Genomic DNA, 15818 nt, shown 5'->3' on the forward strand with positions numbered 1-15818 from the left:
GACGACCATATATAAAATAGCCCCCATGCTCCCCTCAGACATTCCCTGTCCCTTCACCTTTGTTTTCCTTCATAACATTCTTCACCAGCAGACAGACACTTGTTTATTGTTTGTCTTCTCCCACAAGAATGTATGCTCCTTGAAAGCAGGGACATTATCTCTTTGTTCACTGATACGTATCTGCTTCTAGCACAGTTCCTGGCAAATTGTAACGATCAATACATACCTGTTGAGTGTTTACTGAAGATTGTGAACTCGGAGAAGATCAAACTGAACTCAGCAGCCTTTCTCCTTCATCTCCACCTCACTTTTCCCACATTCAGTCCCACCTACCAATAGTGTTCTTTCCTATACCCCGTCTTCTTAATTACATCTAGTCTAGCAATGTGAATTATCTTTCATTTCCATCACATCCCATTTCAGTGAGATGACAAATAACTTTGACTCTCTCTTTATAATATTTCTCTTTCCCATTGCTATCATTCTGCTTGCTTAAAATTGGCCTTCTGATCTCGAGTTCCTTTTCGTTTCTTCCTACTTGCCCGCTATCACCAGAGTATATTCAAGAATGTCTGACACTGGCATTGTGGTATTGATAAATCTACAGTTCCATCAGAATAAAATAGAAATGCTTCATTTTGACTTGGAAGCTGTCATAGTGCCATACATTGGCCGCAGTCAATTTTTTTGTTCTTTTTTTAATGTTTATTTTTGAGAGAGAGAGTGTGAGTGAGGGAGGGACAGAGAGAGAGGGTGACACAGAATTTGAAGCAGGCTCCAGGCTCTGAGCTGTCAGCACAGAGCCAGATGCGGGGCTCAAATCCATGAACTGTGAGCTCATGACCTGACACAAAGTCAGACGCTCTACCAACTGAGCCATCCAGGTGCCGCGGCCACAGTCAGACTTTCTAACTGCATCTTCCACGGGCCACTTTCTGCCTGTTCATATTCTGGTATTGAGTCTAATCACCATTACTCACACCAAGTCTGTGGTTTCCTGTCTGTGTGCATTGTTTCAGTCCCCTCTGTCTGGCATGCCTTCCACATCCTGTCTATCAAATTTTTATCTTTCCTTCAAGGCTGAGCTCCTGTTTCACCTCTGAAAAACCTTCCTGTTTCTTTCCATTTTCTCCTAAACTTTGTGCCTCTACAGCAGCACTTATCCCTGAGTCATTTGTCCACAAAGTCATCGATACCTAGAGTATTTATCAAGTACTTACTACATTTGCTCTGTATTGTGTAAAGATGAATCCGCTTTAGGGCTTACCTTCAAACAGCTTCTTATCTAGTGTGGAAGAAAAGACCTGCACACCAAAAATCAAAATAAAAAACAGAAAACGGAAAGTGCCATGTGGGAGAGACAGGTAATAGTTAATAATAGATGCCATCTTTTGAGTGCCTAGTATGTTTCACATTTAACCCTCACATAGCAACCCATTGAGGTAGGGGATATAGTGATATAGTCCCTATTTTACAACAGAAGAATAAAATGCATCTGTAATAGGGAGAAGGTAAGTAATTGACCCAAGTTATATACATTCACATGGCTGAGCCAGAGGCTTGAGTCTAGGGCTGTTCACAGCCTATTCTAAATGTTGAGCACTCTGGTCTTCCTTAGGATAGCATACAGAGAGAGTGTTTTGAGCAAATAGTTTTATTCTTGGCTGTCAGAGTAAATTCTATTTGTAATACCAGCACATAATTTCTTTTTCCCTTCCTTTTTAAGACACTGGAAGAAGAGTTTGCCAGGAAACTGCAGGAACAGGAGGTGTTCTTTAAAATGACTGGGGAGTCTGAATGCCTTAACCCATCAGCACAGAGCCGGATTTCCAAGTTTTATCCTATCCCTAGCTTGCATTCCACAGGGTCGTAACAGTAGGAAGCAGTCTGTGGTTCGGTTTGGCTTTTTAAATATGTCATTCTGTTCTCTTCATCTTCTGCCACAATCTATATCAGAGAGCTTATGAAGACAATCACCTGCCTCACCTTCTAGGTGTTTTTTGTTTATTTGTTTGTTTGTTTGTTTAGCAAAGATGAAGGGAAAGGAACCGTGACAGATGCTAGGCCATGTTGGCGAAGTGGCATCTTGCAGTAATTCCCTAAGGTGATTTTGTATATTAATCTTAAAAATTGTGTTCTTTAGACACTGTTAGGTGAAATACTTTAGAAATAAAATGTTTGAGGTGTTTGTTTTTTTTTTTTAAAGCTGTTAGGTCACTGAGTATTAGTGAATATCTTTTTACCTGACCTAACTTCTCAGTGATGCCTAAATTCTGTAGTTGCAACTCTGCTGTAGAGAGTTGGAATAATTTTATTTTGGTGAATCTGCTCTCATGAAAAAGCTATGAGTTGCTCAAAATACCATATTGGTTGAGTAAATAAATCTATTTTATCTTTAAATAGCAACAAACTTTTTAAAAAGAAACATTATTTCAATAGTTTGTCTAAAATAATTACTTTCAGTCATGAGCTAAAAATTAAGGGTGCTAGTTTTATTAAAATAGTGCCTAAAACACTAAATTTCATTGGAGTCTAAAGTAGGATTTTCTCTTGATTCAACAGGGACAAACATCCTTAGCATTAAACATTATTGTATTTTAAGTCTTGCTCCTGTTACCATTTGATGAAATTTCCATCCTAAAATCTATGTTTTGCAAGGTTGGAAAGATGTAAAAAAAGTAGCTTTTAGATACTGAAATTCGGCATGTAACACTCACCAAATTAAAAGTATAGACTTAGCATTCCAGCTCATTTCCTAAAATAGTCTGTGAGCTGGGCAAGGGACCTCTTCCATCCTAGCACACTTCGTCCATTGAAGGCTCTGCAGGCTCTGCGTTAAATGTACTTTTTGAAATTAATCTTAAAAGAGGCATTTGTTCAGAATACTTTTTCAGAAAGCATTTAAATAAAATACTTAGGCAACGTCAGAAATGACTGTGTTGTTGAGAGAAAGTCATTTGTATTTTGGTTTTATTTAGTTCCATGTTTAAATTATTTGATTTGAATGGGAAAAGCCTGACACCTTTACCATCTGGTTGCTGATATGTGTAATTATTAATGAAATGTTCACTCTTGGTCCCTCTTGCGGCTTAGAATTCCAAGCCCGCGTCAGGTCAAGCAGTATTATGAAATGTAGTTGGGTCAGTGAGACGGCACATTTGTAAATCATGCTTGCTGCTTGCCACTTCCAGCCTGTTCTCTTCGAAGAGTACCAGGTACCAAGTTGTGGAAGTTTCATTTTTTAGTTACGTTACGTTTGAGGCTGGTGAAAAATTAAAGATTAATTTTGTGGGAACACTGATTCATATTAAGAAAATGTAAATATGTGTAGTAGCACTTTCTTGCAGTTAATTTGAAAACTTTGAATGCTGAACCTTATTTTGTCAGTGGTTTAGATGATTTAAAAATGCATGTGTGATTTTAATTTTGTAATTGTTTTGACAAGCATAATTTCTTGGACAACTTTGTAGGTAGCCTTAACTTCTGGCCAAGTTTGTTTTTTATAGAAGTATATATACATATATATATATACATATATATATATTATGTATGGTTGTAAATTCATACACTTATCACATTGAATGTGTTGCTGTATACAAAACTCTTTTAATGCTTTATTCTCAAATGCTGGGTTGAAAAATGTTTTGAAAGCCTTTTAAAGTATATATCTTTATAAAGTAATATTCAGGATGATGATGGAAATTGTTTATATTATTATGATAAAAATGACATTATAATGTTACCCAATGTATTTAATGATTTATTTGCAGAGGGAGAGAGGAGGAAGGTTCTTACTACTCTCTCCTTTGAAATTTTCAGTTTATTGGCTTTATAAAAAGAATTCAGGTAGTGGACATTTTTTCAGTATCTTTTAAAGGATATCCTGTGTGCTAAATAGCTTGTGGCACATAATCAATTTAGTCTGAATATTTGATTCTTTTTATTCTTTTCAACTTGTCGTGAGAGTATTGAATAAAGAAAAGAGGCTCAGAGTAGAATGGTTGACACTCTGGTAAATTTATTAGCAAATCTTGTAAAACCCTTAAAACTGCCCTTTGGATTCAGTGTCCTTGCTGGAGTTCTCTTTCATATATAACCATACTCATGTGGGTGCAGGACTGCAAAATGATACATACGTAGAGATGAACAATTCATTTTAACGCTTAAGTTACATAAATCTTTGCAAAAAGCATTTTGTTACAGAATATGCTGTTTTTACCCGTCCCCGCTCACTTCTTGTTAAGCCCTATATTCAAATAGATAATAGTGGTCATTTGTTCTTGCATGAAGTGTAGGTGGAGAACTGGGGACGGGCACAGACTTCTTTGAAGTCAAAGGGTACAGTCAGATCCATTCCGTTTTTGGTGGTGGTGTTGCTCTGGCAGGATGTGCTATGAAACACATCAAAGAAAGTCTGTGTGTGCCCCGACGCCAGCCTCCCTCTTCTCCCTGCGTGCTCTGAACACACCGCACGCCACACTTCTGCAGGCCTGGCTCCAGAGCCAGTTGCACCGGGTTGCCTTTCCTAGTCCTGTCCGTCTGTAGTTGAGTGTGAACTGCTGAGTTAGCTGCTATTCTTTGTGGAGTCACAATTAAGCTTTTCTTACCCTTTCCAGTGGGCAGTCTGTGGGGAGTGGGGGGTAAAGAGGAAATTGAGAGTGCTTATACTTTGTTGAAAATATTAGAACTTTCCTGTGACAGGACATGGCAAATTGTAATTAAATATAAACCGAACCAGAGCTACCTCTAAGTAGTGTTTCCTCAAGCACAAAGCTCTCAGGCATATGAGACCCGCTGTAACGGAGGGTCTCTGATTTCTTGAGCATCAGCGAGTTCAGAAGTGACTGTCTTTTGTACTCTGTTAGTTCCCTGGTGACTACACACTTTCTCCCATTCCACACTGTGCTTAAATGACAAAGACTCTTCTGAGAAGCCAAATTCTGTCCGAGATTAGCTATAGATATTGATTACAGGAGAGCTTAGAACTGGCGTGGAAGAGGAGTTACTTTAGCTCCAGTTCTGAGAATCTTCTGATGAAATACATCACTTCTTTTCAAGGAGACGATCTTTTATAGGAAATGGGATATTTTAAATGCTTTTCTTGAAGGCTCAACAGTTAATGTCTCTATTGTTGCTAGTCTGTGGCTGACATGGTTTTGACATGGCTTTAAAATTTCTGCTAAGCTTGAGTAGAATGTTACACCAGTTTTAAATGTTGGCTGCAGCTTTTGGTGATCCTTTGCTGATTTTTTACAGTGTAATAACCTCATAAGCTGTTTTCAAAATGAATTTTGTTTCTGATTATGCCTCTTGTCTATTTGGGAGCAACATGTCTTTTCAATCATGGGATTGACAACTGAAAAATAAAGTTATTTCTTAATCTACTCTGGCAAGTGGTCTTTTATTAAGAATCTTTGATACTGGGTTGTCCTGCATGAAAACGTTTGGCAGCATTTTTTGGTCCTAGTTACATCTTAAACCCTCACAGTCCTCCAAGCAGCTGGACCCTTCCAGACTTGCTAGTGTTCCCACCTGACTCATCACCACACACAAGAATGTAGTTTTTACTGCTAACTTGGAAAGGGGGTGTCTTTTAGGATATAAACCCCTCCTTTGGGTGGTGCCTAAAATAGTTCCATCGACATACATATATACATGTATGTATGTACACATATATATGCCCCCCCTCCCAGGATGGATCTTTTTTCTCACCAAATACTTCACTAACCATATGACCTCATTTCTGCTAAAAATAACCTCTTTTCCATCATTGATATGTTCGTGTAAGATTCAGTAGACACTAGGCAGCATCACTTGGCAGGTTTTTAGCTTGGCTGGAGGGAGGCATAGCATGTCATTTTCTAATCCAGGAGCATCACACATTTTTGAGCTCATTCTTTGTTTTGTTTTGTTTTGTTTTGTTTTTTTAAGTGAAAACAGGCTCAGATCCATTGCCATCCAGCCGAAGATTTATCTCGTTATCTGTCCTTCCCTTTCTGGTTCTGTCAGAGAAAGTAGCAGGTTTGGACCTTTATCATGTTTCGCTTGAGCATAGGACTCTATGAAGATTCTGGATAGCTTGGAAAGGTAAATCGAGTAAGGAAACACTCCAATCAAATCTGATTAATAAAGGTAAGAACGATCAAAGGGGGTGTAACACTTGAGCCTGTTAACTTGATTCAGCCTTTAAGCCTTAAGCTGTTAAAAAGGTGTGACGTGGTCATTCATTAAACAGTTGTCATTACATAGCAAAAAGTTTGAAATTCCGAGGGCCTTATGAACTCATTTTTTGGAATTCCTATGATGATTCCTAGCAGGTAGCTGTCAGACTGTGATAAAGGAGGCTGGCAGACCACGTAGAATGTGGCCTCACTGTGTGTTGCCGCTAGTTCAATACAGAACTAAAGGGTCCGTCTTCCCAGGACAGTATGTGAGGTACTCAGAAGAGACCACAGAGAAAGTAAACTATCCAGACTTTTTTAGAAGGTGGAGGTAGAGAAGTAGATTTATTTTAATCCCATTATTAATCTGGCAATTGAGAGTCATGGCTTGTAACATTTCACAAGTTGGCCAAGTGTAGCCTCTTCTGAAGTTGAGTGATTCTACTGTGCATTTCTGTGGGACATTTGATATTTGTGCAGTTTTCCTGTTAGTTTCGGTCTTCTGCATCTTGTGTGTGCCATACAATCCTAACTCCTTTGTGCTGGGATAAGTTATTGCATTAATTGCAGATAATCTTGTCGCTCGTCTGTTGCATAGGTGTTCATTTCAAATAATTTATGTTCAGGGAAAACCTTTAGATGCTTTGTAACCTGTCCACATTAATAGTTGTAGATCAAGGTCTGCCTATAAAAATCTCCATGATTAAACAAAATGCCAGAGGCTGTGTTCCAAGTACACCTAGTTTTGTTTTCTTGTGTTTATAGTAGTGTTATTAGCATAGGGTTCACACTTTTTTTTTTTTACCTTTCTCTCCCCTTTTGTTTCTCTTTTCATCTCTCTCCCCTTTTTCATTCTATTTCCTTGCATCTCTTTCTCCCTCTCTTCCCATCTGTTTTTCTCTTCCTCTTTTTATCTCTCTTCCCTCTCTCTCTTGCTTTGTCTCTTTCCTCTTTCCCTTTTTCATTTTTTTTTTAACGTTTATTTATTTTTGAGACCGAGAGAGACAAAGCATGAACAGGGGAGGGGCAGAGAGAGAGGGAGACACAGAATCTGAAACGGGCTCCAGGCTCTGAGCTGTCAACACAGAGCCCAACGCGGGGCTCGAACTCACGGATCGTGAGATCGTGACCTGAGCTGAAGTCGGCTGCTTAACCGACTGAGCCACCCAGGCGCCCCTTTCCCTTTTTCATTTTTATTCCCTTTCTTTCCTGTTCTTTCTTGTCTCTATTTCCCCCTTTGTCTCCCCACCTGGCCCCCAGTTTTTCTCTCCCCATTTCTCTTCCCTGCTTTGTCTCCCTCTCTCCCCAACCGCGTATCACCACCTTCCCTCTTCCCTTCTCTTCATTCTGTCGCTTTCTCTCACTTTGATTAGATGGATCACAGTAAACGTAATATTTAGAAAAACTCTTTAATTGGAAATTTTGTATCTGAAATGACTTTTCATCTAACAGACCACATACATATTTTAGGTACTGAAAAGTGCTTAAAAACCAACCATGCCCAGTGCCCCATGCCATTTCCCGTGTGCAGAACAAAATGACATCTTTCCTAGCATCGAGTTTCCTATTTTCCCTCCTTCCCCGCTGCCCTTCTCCTCCCCCTTACTGTGATCAAGTTCAGTAGAACCCATCTCTAAAGGCCAGCATGGTGCCGCGGAAACCACAGCTACAATCATTCAGACGATCTAAGCAAGTGGGAACGAGGTCTGTGGCCAGAAAGGACTATTAGAAACCCTGTCACCATCTTCAGCGGAAGTGAGTTTAATTTTTTCAGTTACAAGAGTTGCTTCTTAGCCAAGTCTTTTCTATGACTAGAGAATGCGAAATGAACGGAGGAAGGAGCAGACGGTGCAGCCTTGCAGTGACAGAACCAGAACACTCCCCATTCCCGTCTTCCCTTTTCTGGTCATTTTCAGGCAAAGCTCAAGGACTCCTGAGCCCGCAAGTATGCACCTGGCTTTCCTGGGTTGCAGCTACATCTAAGAGCTAAGGAAACCAAGGAGCTCAGGTTGAGCCAGTAGCCAGTCTCGCTCGCCAGCGGAGCAGGTTCAGGTTGGGGGCCTTTGGATACTATATCTATATAGAGAGATGTAGATCTATATAGAGACTGTTCCAGACTAAAACAGGGGTTCTATTTGGCTGTGCTGGCTCGGTAGGAAGTGAGCCTCCAGCTTCTGCCCTCTGGAGAGAGTTTGACAGGAGCGTCATAAGCCATCGCATGAACTGGTGCCAGGGGCTGTTCCGCCAAGGGGAGCTCACGGCTTGATGGCGATGCTTCTCTTTCTCCGCCTGCCATAGACTTGGTCACCTAGAAGTTAGAGGAGGAAGTTAAACCTCCTGTGGCCTGTGGGCCTTTAGGTCAGCCAATTATAGCGACTGTTACAACTGCAGAATGGGCTTGTGAGATAAAGTTGCTTGTAAGACTCAGTTTCTTGACATAGTTTACCCTATTTCATCAGAGCGGTCCTCTTGTTCTCCACACACGGGCAGTCTTTCTCCCTAGCGGCTCATTGCACTGCCATGCCAACGGTGGTTGGGGCAGCATCTGCCTTCAGTAATCGGCATTCACCTTCAGTTTTCAGGGTTGTCCCGGAACAAATCCCCTACTTCTCTGAGCATCAGCCAGCCTCCCAGCCCTGCCTGAACTGGCAGCCACGGCTTACCTGTGTCTCCTTTCTCTCCCTTGTGCCCTTGAGGGCCGGGTGGCCCAGGCCGACCTGGTGGTCCTGCAGGGCCCCTCTCACCTGGGAGGACAGAGTGGGGTGTGCTCAGTCAAGTGGGAGCGCAGGACCCGGAGGAGCCACACGGGTCCCTGGATAGCACTGTCAAGGGGTGGCTTCCCAGCCAGAGTGGGTGGTCACAACGGGATCCCAGTAGCTGTCTCCCTGCCACCACTTACCTTTGGGTCCTGGGGTGCCCACCTCTCCTTTCTGCCCTGGGGGACCTGGAATGGTTCCATAAGCTGCGGGGAGACAAGAGTGGTCTCAGACAAGAGGTCACCCTGGAGTTTGGGAGGTAAAGGGCTTTGTTCAGAGAAGCACAGAAGGGAGAGGTACAGCTGGGACCCACAAGAAGAAAACGGACTTAAGAATTTATCAGATTTTCAGCCTTTCAAGTGTTAATAACTGAAGTTTTTCAGGAGACTTTCTCCCACTTGAGACCAGGCCGCAAGGTAAGTGTTGGGAAAGTGATCACGGGCTGCCCTTACTTCGGAAAAAGTCCATGAGGTCCTCGGTCACATTGCTGTAGGCAGAGAAGACCTTGCTGATGCCGGGGGGACCCTGCGGCCCTGGCCGGCCTGGTGGGCCCTGGATGGTGTAGGCCATCCCCTGCAGCAGACCCTGACCTGTGAAGCAACAGATTGTGGGCACAGGAAGCAGGGTCTCTCAGCCCCTCTTTGCAGGACAAGAGCCCTCGGGTTGCTGAACTCCCATGCCGTTAACCTAGATGAGGCAGCAGCAAGGGAGAAACCCTGCTGGTTTCCTGTGTCCCTCCCTGCGGACTGGCCCAGACCTCTGCTGCCGTGGCCTTTCCTCAGAGGCTTTCTGGCGGCAGAGCTGTGCTGGTAGCTACCGGGAGAAAGGACTTCTTAACCAACCTCCCCTCCCCCCCACCAGTAACCATCGTCATCATCAAAACTTCTGACAAGACCAGGTAGCAGGAGTAGCAAAAGTCCAAAGACCAACACGCCTTGTTCCCGGCCACACTGATCCCGTTCTGACTGGGGCTTCTGAACTAAGCTGGCCGAGAGAACTCGCCCTGGACCACCTGCCTTCCATCCCCCCACCGCCATCTGATGCCCGAAGTGCCGTCCCCGTAGCCTGGGTGCTCCGTAAATGAGAGGGGGAGTTTCTGGAGCTTGAAATTCAAGCTGCACAAGGGCTCCCACCCAACCTCTCGGCTGCGCTAAGGGTCATGACTTACGCTGCAAGCTCTCAGACACCCGAACAGCCAGCTCGTTGTAGTCCAGACTTCCGGCAAAGCCAGCCCCGAATGGTCCACCTTCGCCACCATACGTGCCACCTTCTGCCCCGTAGCCTCGGCCCAGGCCCATGTCCATACCAAAGGCCCCCCCTTCGCCCAGGGAGCCTCCGCTGGCTCCTCCTACGCCCATGGAAGAGCTGTAGGAGGTGCCCCGACTGACTGACGAGCTGTGAGAGGAGGAGCCGCTGCTCCGACTGTAGGAGCCGTCCATGGACACCAGGCGGCTGTCCCCCGGTGGCCCTTGTGGCCCTGGAGGGCCTGGTGGGCCCACGATGAAGCTGCGTACATCTGGGCCTGTGGGGAGGAGGCCACGTTAGGTGGGGCTCAGGTTTGGGGGTGAGAGAAAGGGAGTCTTGAGGCCTCTCCCAGGGTCTCACGGCCCCAAAGCAGAACGCAAATGCCAAGGCACTTGCACGGGAGCAGGCGTGCCGGCTGGGAAGAAGCTGGGCTCTCCTCGCTGGAGCTCACACATTTGGCCTCCCGGTGCCTTCCAAGCACCAGCTGCCCTCTCACAGGGAGGAGCAAGTTCTGGAAAAGGGGCACCTACTGGTGAGGTAGCTGATCAGTTCGCTCCGGAAGCTGTCGCTGTTTTCGGCGGCATAAGTTGCCAGGGCTCCGGAGACACCTGGGGGCCCTCGAGGGCCTGGGGGACCAGGAGGGCCTGGAGGGCCAGGGATAGATGACAGGCCGGCAGCTGGAGGGGAAGCCAGAGAGAGGTCAGGGATTGCCCTGCTGGCGCACTGAATTCCCAGCCTGCGCTCAGGGGTGCGGTTCCTGGGAAGGAGGGGGGTAGGGGAGGAGGGGATACTGGGAGCCCAGCTCCTGCCATCACTCCAGAGCCACTGCTCTGCCTGCCCTCACTCGGCCCAAATCCTGTCCCTTCCCCTGCGCCCTCCTGCCACATGATCATGCACTGCTTGTGAACTTCTCTAAGGGCTGCACTTGGGATCACCGTCTCTCCCACCAGTCCCCCTGTCACGGCTGAAAGCACCTCAAAAGCAAGCATGTTCCTCTCCAGGCTCAGCCCGGTGTGTGCATCGGGAGGACTGCGTTTAACTCTCCATGGCTGCCCTTGCTAAACCATGGGGGCCCCGGAGGCCAGGCTCTGGTCCCCTGCTCTCCTCCTTGAGCCTTACTGTGCAGGTAAGAGGAGAGGTCCTCCACGCTGATGCTGGACCACGCATTGCCTGGGATCCCTGGGGGCCCAGGGGGACCTGGGGGCCCAACGATGCCTCTGTATTCAGACCCTGAGACAGCAAAGGAGCACGGAGTCAGTGGAGGGGCCTGGGCCAAGGCCTCTGCCTTCCACCCCAGGCCACGTGGACCAGTGGCCCCGGTCCAGCCTTACCTTGGAGCAAGGAGAGGAGTTCCTCATAGGATGTTCCTGGCAAGCCGGGAGGCCCCGGGGGGCCAGGAAGCCCAATGCTGATTCCAGAGCCTGAGGAACAAAAGCCCAAGTTGTGATGGATTCAGATCAGACAGGGCAAAGCAGGGGGAAATGCCTTGTCAGAGAGGAAGCCAGACACAGGAGTGATTTGGACAGAAGTGGATCCCAGCAGGGGAAGAGGGGCAGCAGGAAGAAACAGGCCGAAAGAGGAACTCAGACTACAGTTGCCATCGACACTGAGGAGCTAGGGCCATAGGTCCTGGGACGAGTGCAGGTCAGCGTGCAGGGGTGTGTCGGAGGTTTGCATGGGCACAAGTGGGGTGTGTGCTAACTGCCTGTGGGACGGCATCCCAGATACTCCTGGCTTCCCGGGCCAGGCTCGGGGCCTGCTCTTTCCCACAGACCAGGCCCTCTGGACTTGGTCTCTGGACTCTGGACACAGCTCAGCGCCCACCTCCTCCCTGGACCACCCCACTGACCGCCTGCCACAGGGGACAAGCCGGAAGGGTGGGCACTCACTGGACATGTAGCTGAGGATACGAGTGCTCAGTTCGGTGTAGTCCAGAGACTGCAGGGACCAATCAGTCAGGTACTGCCGCAGGGACTGTCTCACGTCCTCCCCTGGAAGGACAGGCTGTGCTGGCGTGGGCCCCACCCCGGGCTCCTGCACACCCACAGGCTGGCCCTGAGCTGTGGGTTCTCAGTCCCCCGGGAAGCGGCAAGCCTGCAGGTCCCCAACAAGGCACCCGCGCAGTTACCCGGCACTGGGGACCCTGAGACTTGCGGCCCCCTCCCCAGTCAGTGCTGACCCACAGAGGCTCAGAGGCTGGGAGCGAGGAGGAGCAGCACCCCGCCCACAGCTCTCTCAGCGCTCAGGTGGGAGCGAGCTGGGCCGCAGAGCTCCCCCCCTCCTGCCCGGGGCGGCCACTCACGCTGCAGGGCCGCCAGGATGTCCGCAGAGGAGATGGAGGCCGAGGAGCTGATGCCGGCCCCCGAGGCTGTCAGGAAGGAAACCTCAGGTTACCTGCTTCCTAGCAAAACCGAAGCAACACCCTCGTTGCTCCAGAGCCCCGAAGACCCGGCCAGCTAGCCGTTCCGTTTGGGGAAAATGAACGAACGGCGGCATTAGGAGGCTGTTGTGAATGCACGCAAAAGTCAACAGTGGGGCTGTGTTTGTGTTCGGTAAGAAATGCGGTTTGTTTTCCAGAATAGGCTTTAGCCTCACTCCTCCCAGATCCTGCCAGTCTCGATCCCTCTTCACATACTCAGGACACCTCTGTCAACCGCAAGAAGGCTTGCTACACGTGGCTGTGCATGTGGCCTCTGTTCTCGAAGCCGGATCCCAGTGGCCGAGAGCCCCGAGTTCCGAACTGAACTTCACATCCCGAAGGGCGAAGCAAACAGCAAAGTAAGCGAGGAGGCTCTGCAGCAAAGTGACCACGGGAGGAGGGGGTCATTGTGGGGGTGGGGACAGGCTTACTCTGTAAGTAGCTCCCGACACGGCTTGCCAGCTCCGAGTAGTCGAAAGTCTCTCCGGCAATGGTGGTGACAGGCCCTGGGGGACCAGGTGGGCCTGGGGGACCCTGAACTCCAGACAGGTAAGACCTAATGCTGTCGCCTGCCGACAAAGAAAGCAAAGTCGTGCCTGTCCCCAAGAGGGTGTGACCTCCCCCCAAAGACGGCAGGAAGCACCTCATCCCATCCATGGCCCAAGGTGGGGCCAGCAGGGAGCCTAGACTCTTGGTTACAGAGAAAAGTTGAGGCCAAGGCCTGTGCTGGATTAGATGCTACTTGAAGACTGAGGACCGACGAGGCTCCAGTCGGCCGCCATTTGACAAAGTCTGTACGCACATTCTTAGAAATCACACCCAGACGTGCAGCGGGAGTATGGGATGGGGGGTGCACACCTGTGTGAAAGTGTGTGTGTGGCTGTGTTCCCACGGATGAGTGTGTGGGTGAGGACGCACCTGTGTGGGCTGCTATGAAAAGGTGGGTGTTGAGGGAGTCCATGGTCATGTGGTCCTGGCTCCCGGGGTGGGTTTCTGACCTAGGCCTGGCCCACAGGCTGCTGTATCCCGCCGTGTGTGCACACACACACGCACGCACACAGGCAAGCACACACGCGTGTGCACACACAAGCACACCTCTTTGGTAGCCTCCTGGCTCCCACCCACTCCCAGAGCCTCCCCCGCCTCGCCGCACTGGTACGGGCAATGGGATCTGTCAGGTCTATTCACCTGGGGGGGAGGAGACCGGAGGCTTCCCGAAATAGCCAGGCTCCACAGAGCACCGGAGACGCCCAGCCGAGCAGACACGTCGGCACACGCACCCACACAAACTCCCTCAGATCCCGGGACTCACTCTGCATGTACTCAGCGATGTACTGCTGGACCTCCCGGCCCGAGCTGCTGATAGAGCCTGGAGGCCCCGGCGGGCCCGGCGGGCCTGGCGGACCCGGCACGAACATGGTGCCGGACGACGATCCCCCTGCAGGAGGGAAAGCCTTCCGAGTCTGCCAGGAAAAGCCCACCTTAGGATCAAAGAAGGGCCCAGACACAGCTTCCACAGCACGAGGAGGGAGAAATAGATGGTGGCAAAGAGAAGGAAAGGAGGAGGGGAGTGCCTATGAGCAGCCACTGTCTGGAAAGGGCACAGAGTTGGGATTTCGCTGGACCGGACCCTCCCTTCAGCACCCCACTTCAGCAACTCAGCCCCAGAGGCCCCCTCAACTCCAAACGCCCCTAGCTCCCAGGTCTGTCCTGTTCTCCATCATTCGGCATCGCCAGCCACCTTCACTGTACTGTCCTTCCCTCCCATCTCCACCAACCTGTAACCTCCTTAAAGGCAGTGCAGAGGCCCTAGCACATGGAGACGCGACCTGATCAGCCCCGAATCATGGGTGTGGGAGGCGGACAGGTGAATGAATCAGTGTCCTTGCTTGAGGAAAGGGAGAAGACCTTTGGTTCTTACCTTGAGAGAGACCACCAGGAATGCCAGGAGCCCCTGGGATACCAGGATCGCCTAGAATCCAACACAAGAAGACCTGTTTGTATCACCTCCTCTAGGAAGCCTTCCCTGGCTGGGCCCAACCGAGTTTGTCAGCATGTGACTCAACAACTGTCCCAGGTCTCTCAGTCTTATTTCTGCAATGCTCCCACAAGCCCCCTTCAGGCAGAGACTGGACTCACGCCCTCATCCCTCTCTCCCTCCAGCCGCTCCTTCCTCCCAAGCCTTTAACACCAGTGAGTACTCCCTGCCTTCTATTCACACTCTGCGGACCATCCTTGCTCTCACGCCCCCTGCCTTCTTGGCCGCTCCCCTCACTGACCTTTGTCACCCTTGGGTCCCCGAGGGCCAGGCGGTCCCTGCAGGTTGAGTCCAAGAGAGCTGGAGCCTGGGAACCAACGACACAGTACAGTCACCCAGAGCTGAGGGGCTCTGGACAGAGCCAGCGGCGGGGGTGGGGGCTCAGCACTTACCTGAGGCTGAGAACCCTGGGAGGCCTTGCTCGCCTGAGGGACACACCCGAGGGGGGACCGTCAGTGGCGCGCTCCTCCCTAGGCCCAGCCCGACGCCACCTCCCTCCCGAGCCTCCCCAGCCCTTACACACGCACACATTCCCAACCCTTTCCAGAGACACCCACTCAGATCTACCCTCACTCATTTGTATCAGACTCCTTCATGGGAAGCTCAAGGCTTGGAAGGTCAGCCTTGGCCACCTCACCCCACCCCACATTTTGTTTGATGTCAGCTCTACTGACCTTGGTGTCCTCGAGGGCCTGGGGGGCCTGATGGAAGGAGGCAGACACAGTTGTGAGATGCATACCTACCAGGTGCTGTGGCTGCAAGGGGCCCGTAGGGGAAGAGATGGGGCTCCTGCCGGAGTGTGGGGTCGAGCCACGGCCTGGCGTGCCAGCAGGCCAGCACAGCGGTGGGGAGTCTTTCTGGAGCTTCTAGCCACTGTGCCTCCCGCCATGCTCCAGACCGCCAGGTTCCTCCCGGGGTACGGCAGGAGGATGCACAGATGCCCCGGGTGACCCAGCCTCGTCCAGACTCTCCTGGCCACCCCGAGCAAGCAGGGCCACACGGGCTTCTGTGCCCCAAGACGCTACTCACCTTGGTCTCCCTTGGGGCCCGGGGGCCCAGGGGGGCCCGGGGGGCCAGAGAAGAAGGTCTCTGCAGAGGAAAGAAGGACTTCTGAGTGTGAGCACAGTGGTATTTGTAAGGGAGCAGCTGCTAGCATGGAGCCTGGCATCCTGCGGGTGCTCAATTGGTATGTGGCAGAT

The 15818-nt window shown here is 49.6% G+C and overlaps 2 protein-coding genes across 5 annotated transcripts in view; one reads left to right on the forward strand and one right to left on the reverse strand.

The window, feature by feature from the left end:
• Positions 1 to 5384, forward strand: part of SLK (STE20 like kinase) — a 56174-nt gene extending 50790 nt beyond the window's left edge. For both annotated transcript variants that reach the window (XM_040486353.1, XM_040486354.1), the window contains one exon: positions 1727 to 5384. In XM_040486353.1, the coding sequence (XP_040342287.1) occupies positions 1727 to 1873 (147 nt within the window). In that variant the 3' untranslated portion in view covers positions 1874 to 5384. The remainder of the gene's footprint in view (positions 1 to 1726) is intronic.
• Positions 5385 to 7551: 2167 nt separating this feature from the next.
• The window catches only part of COL17A1 (collagen type XVII alpha 1 chain), a 50901-nt gene continuing 42634 nt past the window's right edge, over positions 7552 to 15818 (reverse strand). For all 3 annotated transcript variants that reach the window (XM_040486352.1, XM_040486351.1, XM_040486350.1), the window contains 17 exons: positions 15649 to 15708; positions 15294 to 15320; positions 15012 to 15044; positions 14861 to 14926; positions 14503 to 14553; positions 13894 to 14019; positions 13013 to 13150; positions 12465 to 12530; positions 12052 to 12153; positions 11494 to 11583; positions 11282 to 11392; positions 10693 to 10839; positions 10086 to 10439; positions 9370 to 9507; positions 9061 to 9123; positions 8825 to 8905; positions 7552 to 8469 (listed from right to left, as the gene is read on the reverse strand). In XM_040486352.1, the coding sequence (XP_040342286.1) occupies positions 8417 to 8469; positions 8825 to 8905; positions 9061 to 9123; positions 9370 to 9507; positions 10086 to 10439; positions 10693 to 10839; positions 11282 to 11392; positions 11494 to 11583; positions 12052 to 12153; positions 12465 to 12530; positions 13013 to 13150; positions 13894 to 14019; positions 14503 to 14553; positions 14861 to 14926; positions 15012 to 15044; positions 15294 to 15320; positions 15649 to 15708 (1706 nt within the window). In that variant the 3' untranslated portion in view covers positions 7552 to 8416. The remainder of the gene's footprint in view (positions 8470 to 8824; positions 8906 to 9060; positions 9124 to 9369; positions 9508 to 10085; positions 10440 to 10692; positions 10840 to 11281; positions 11393 to 11493; positions 11584 to 12051; positions 12154 to 12464; positions 12531 to 13012; positions 13151 to 13893; positions 14020 to 14502; positions 14554 to 14860; positions 14927 to 15011; positions 15045 to 15293; positions 15321 to 15648; positions 15709 to 15818) is intronic.

Source organism: Herpailurus yagouaroundi, unplaced genomic scaffold, assembly GCF_014898765.1.
Source record: "Herpailurus yagouaroundi ecotype Mexico unplaced genomic scaffold, PumYag 163, whole genome shotgun sequence".
In the NCBI taxonomy this organism is placed as follows: domain Eukaryota; kingdom Metazoa; phylum Chordata; class Mammalia; order Carnivora; family Felidae; genus Herpailurus; species Herpailurus yagouaroundi.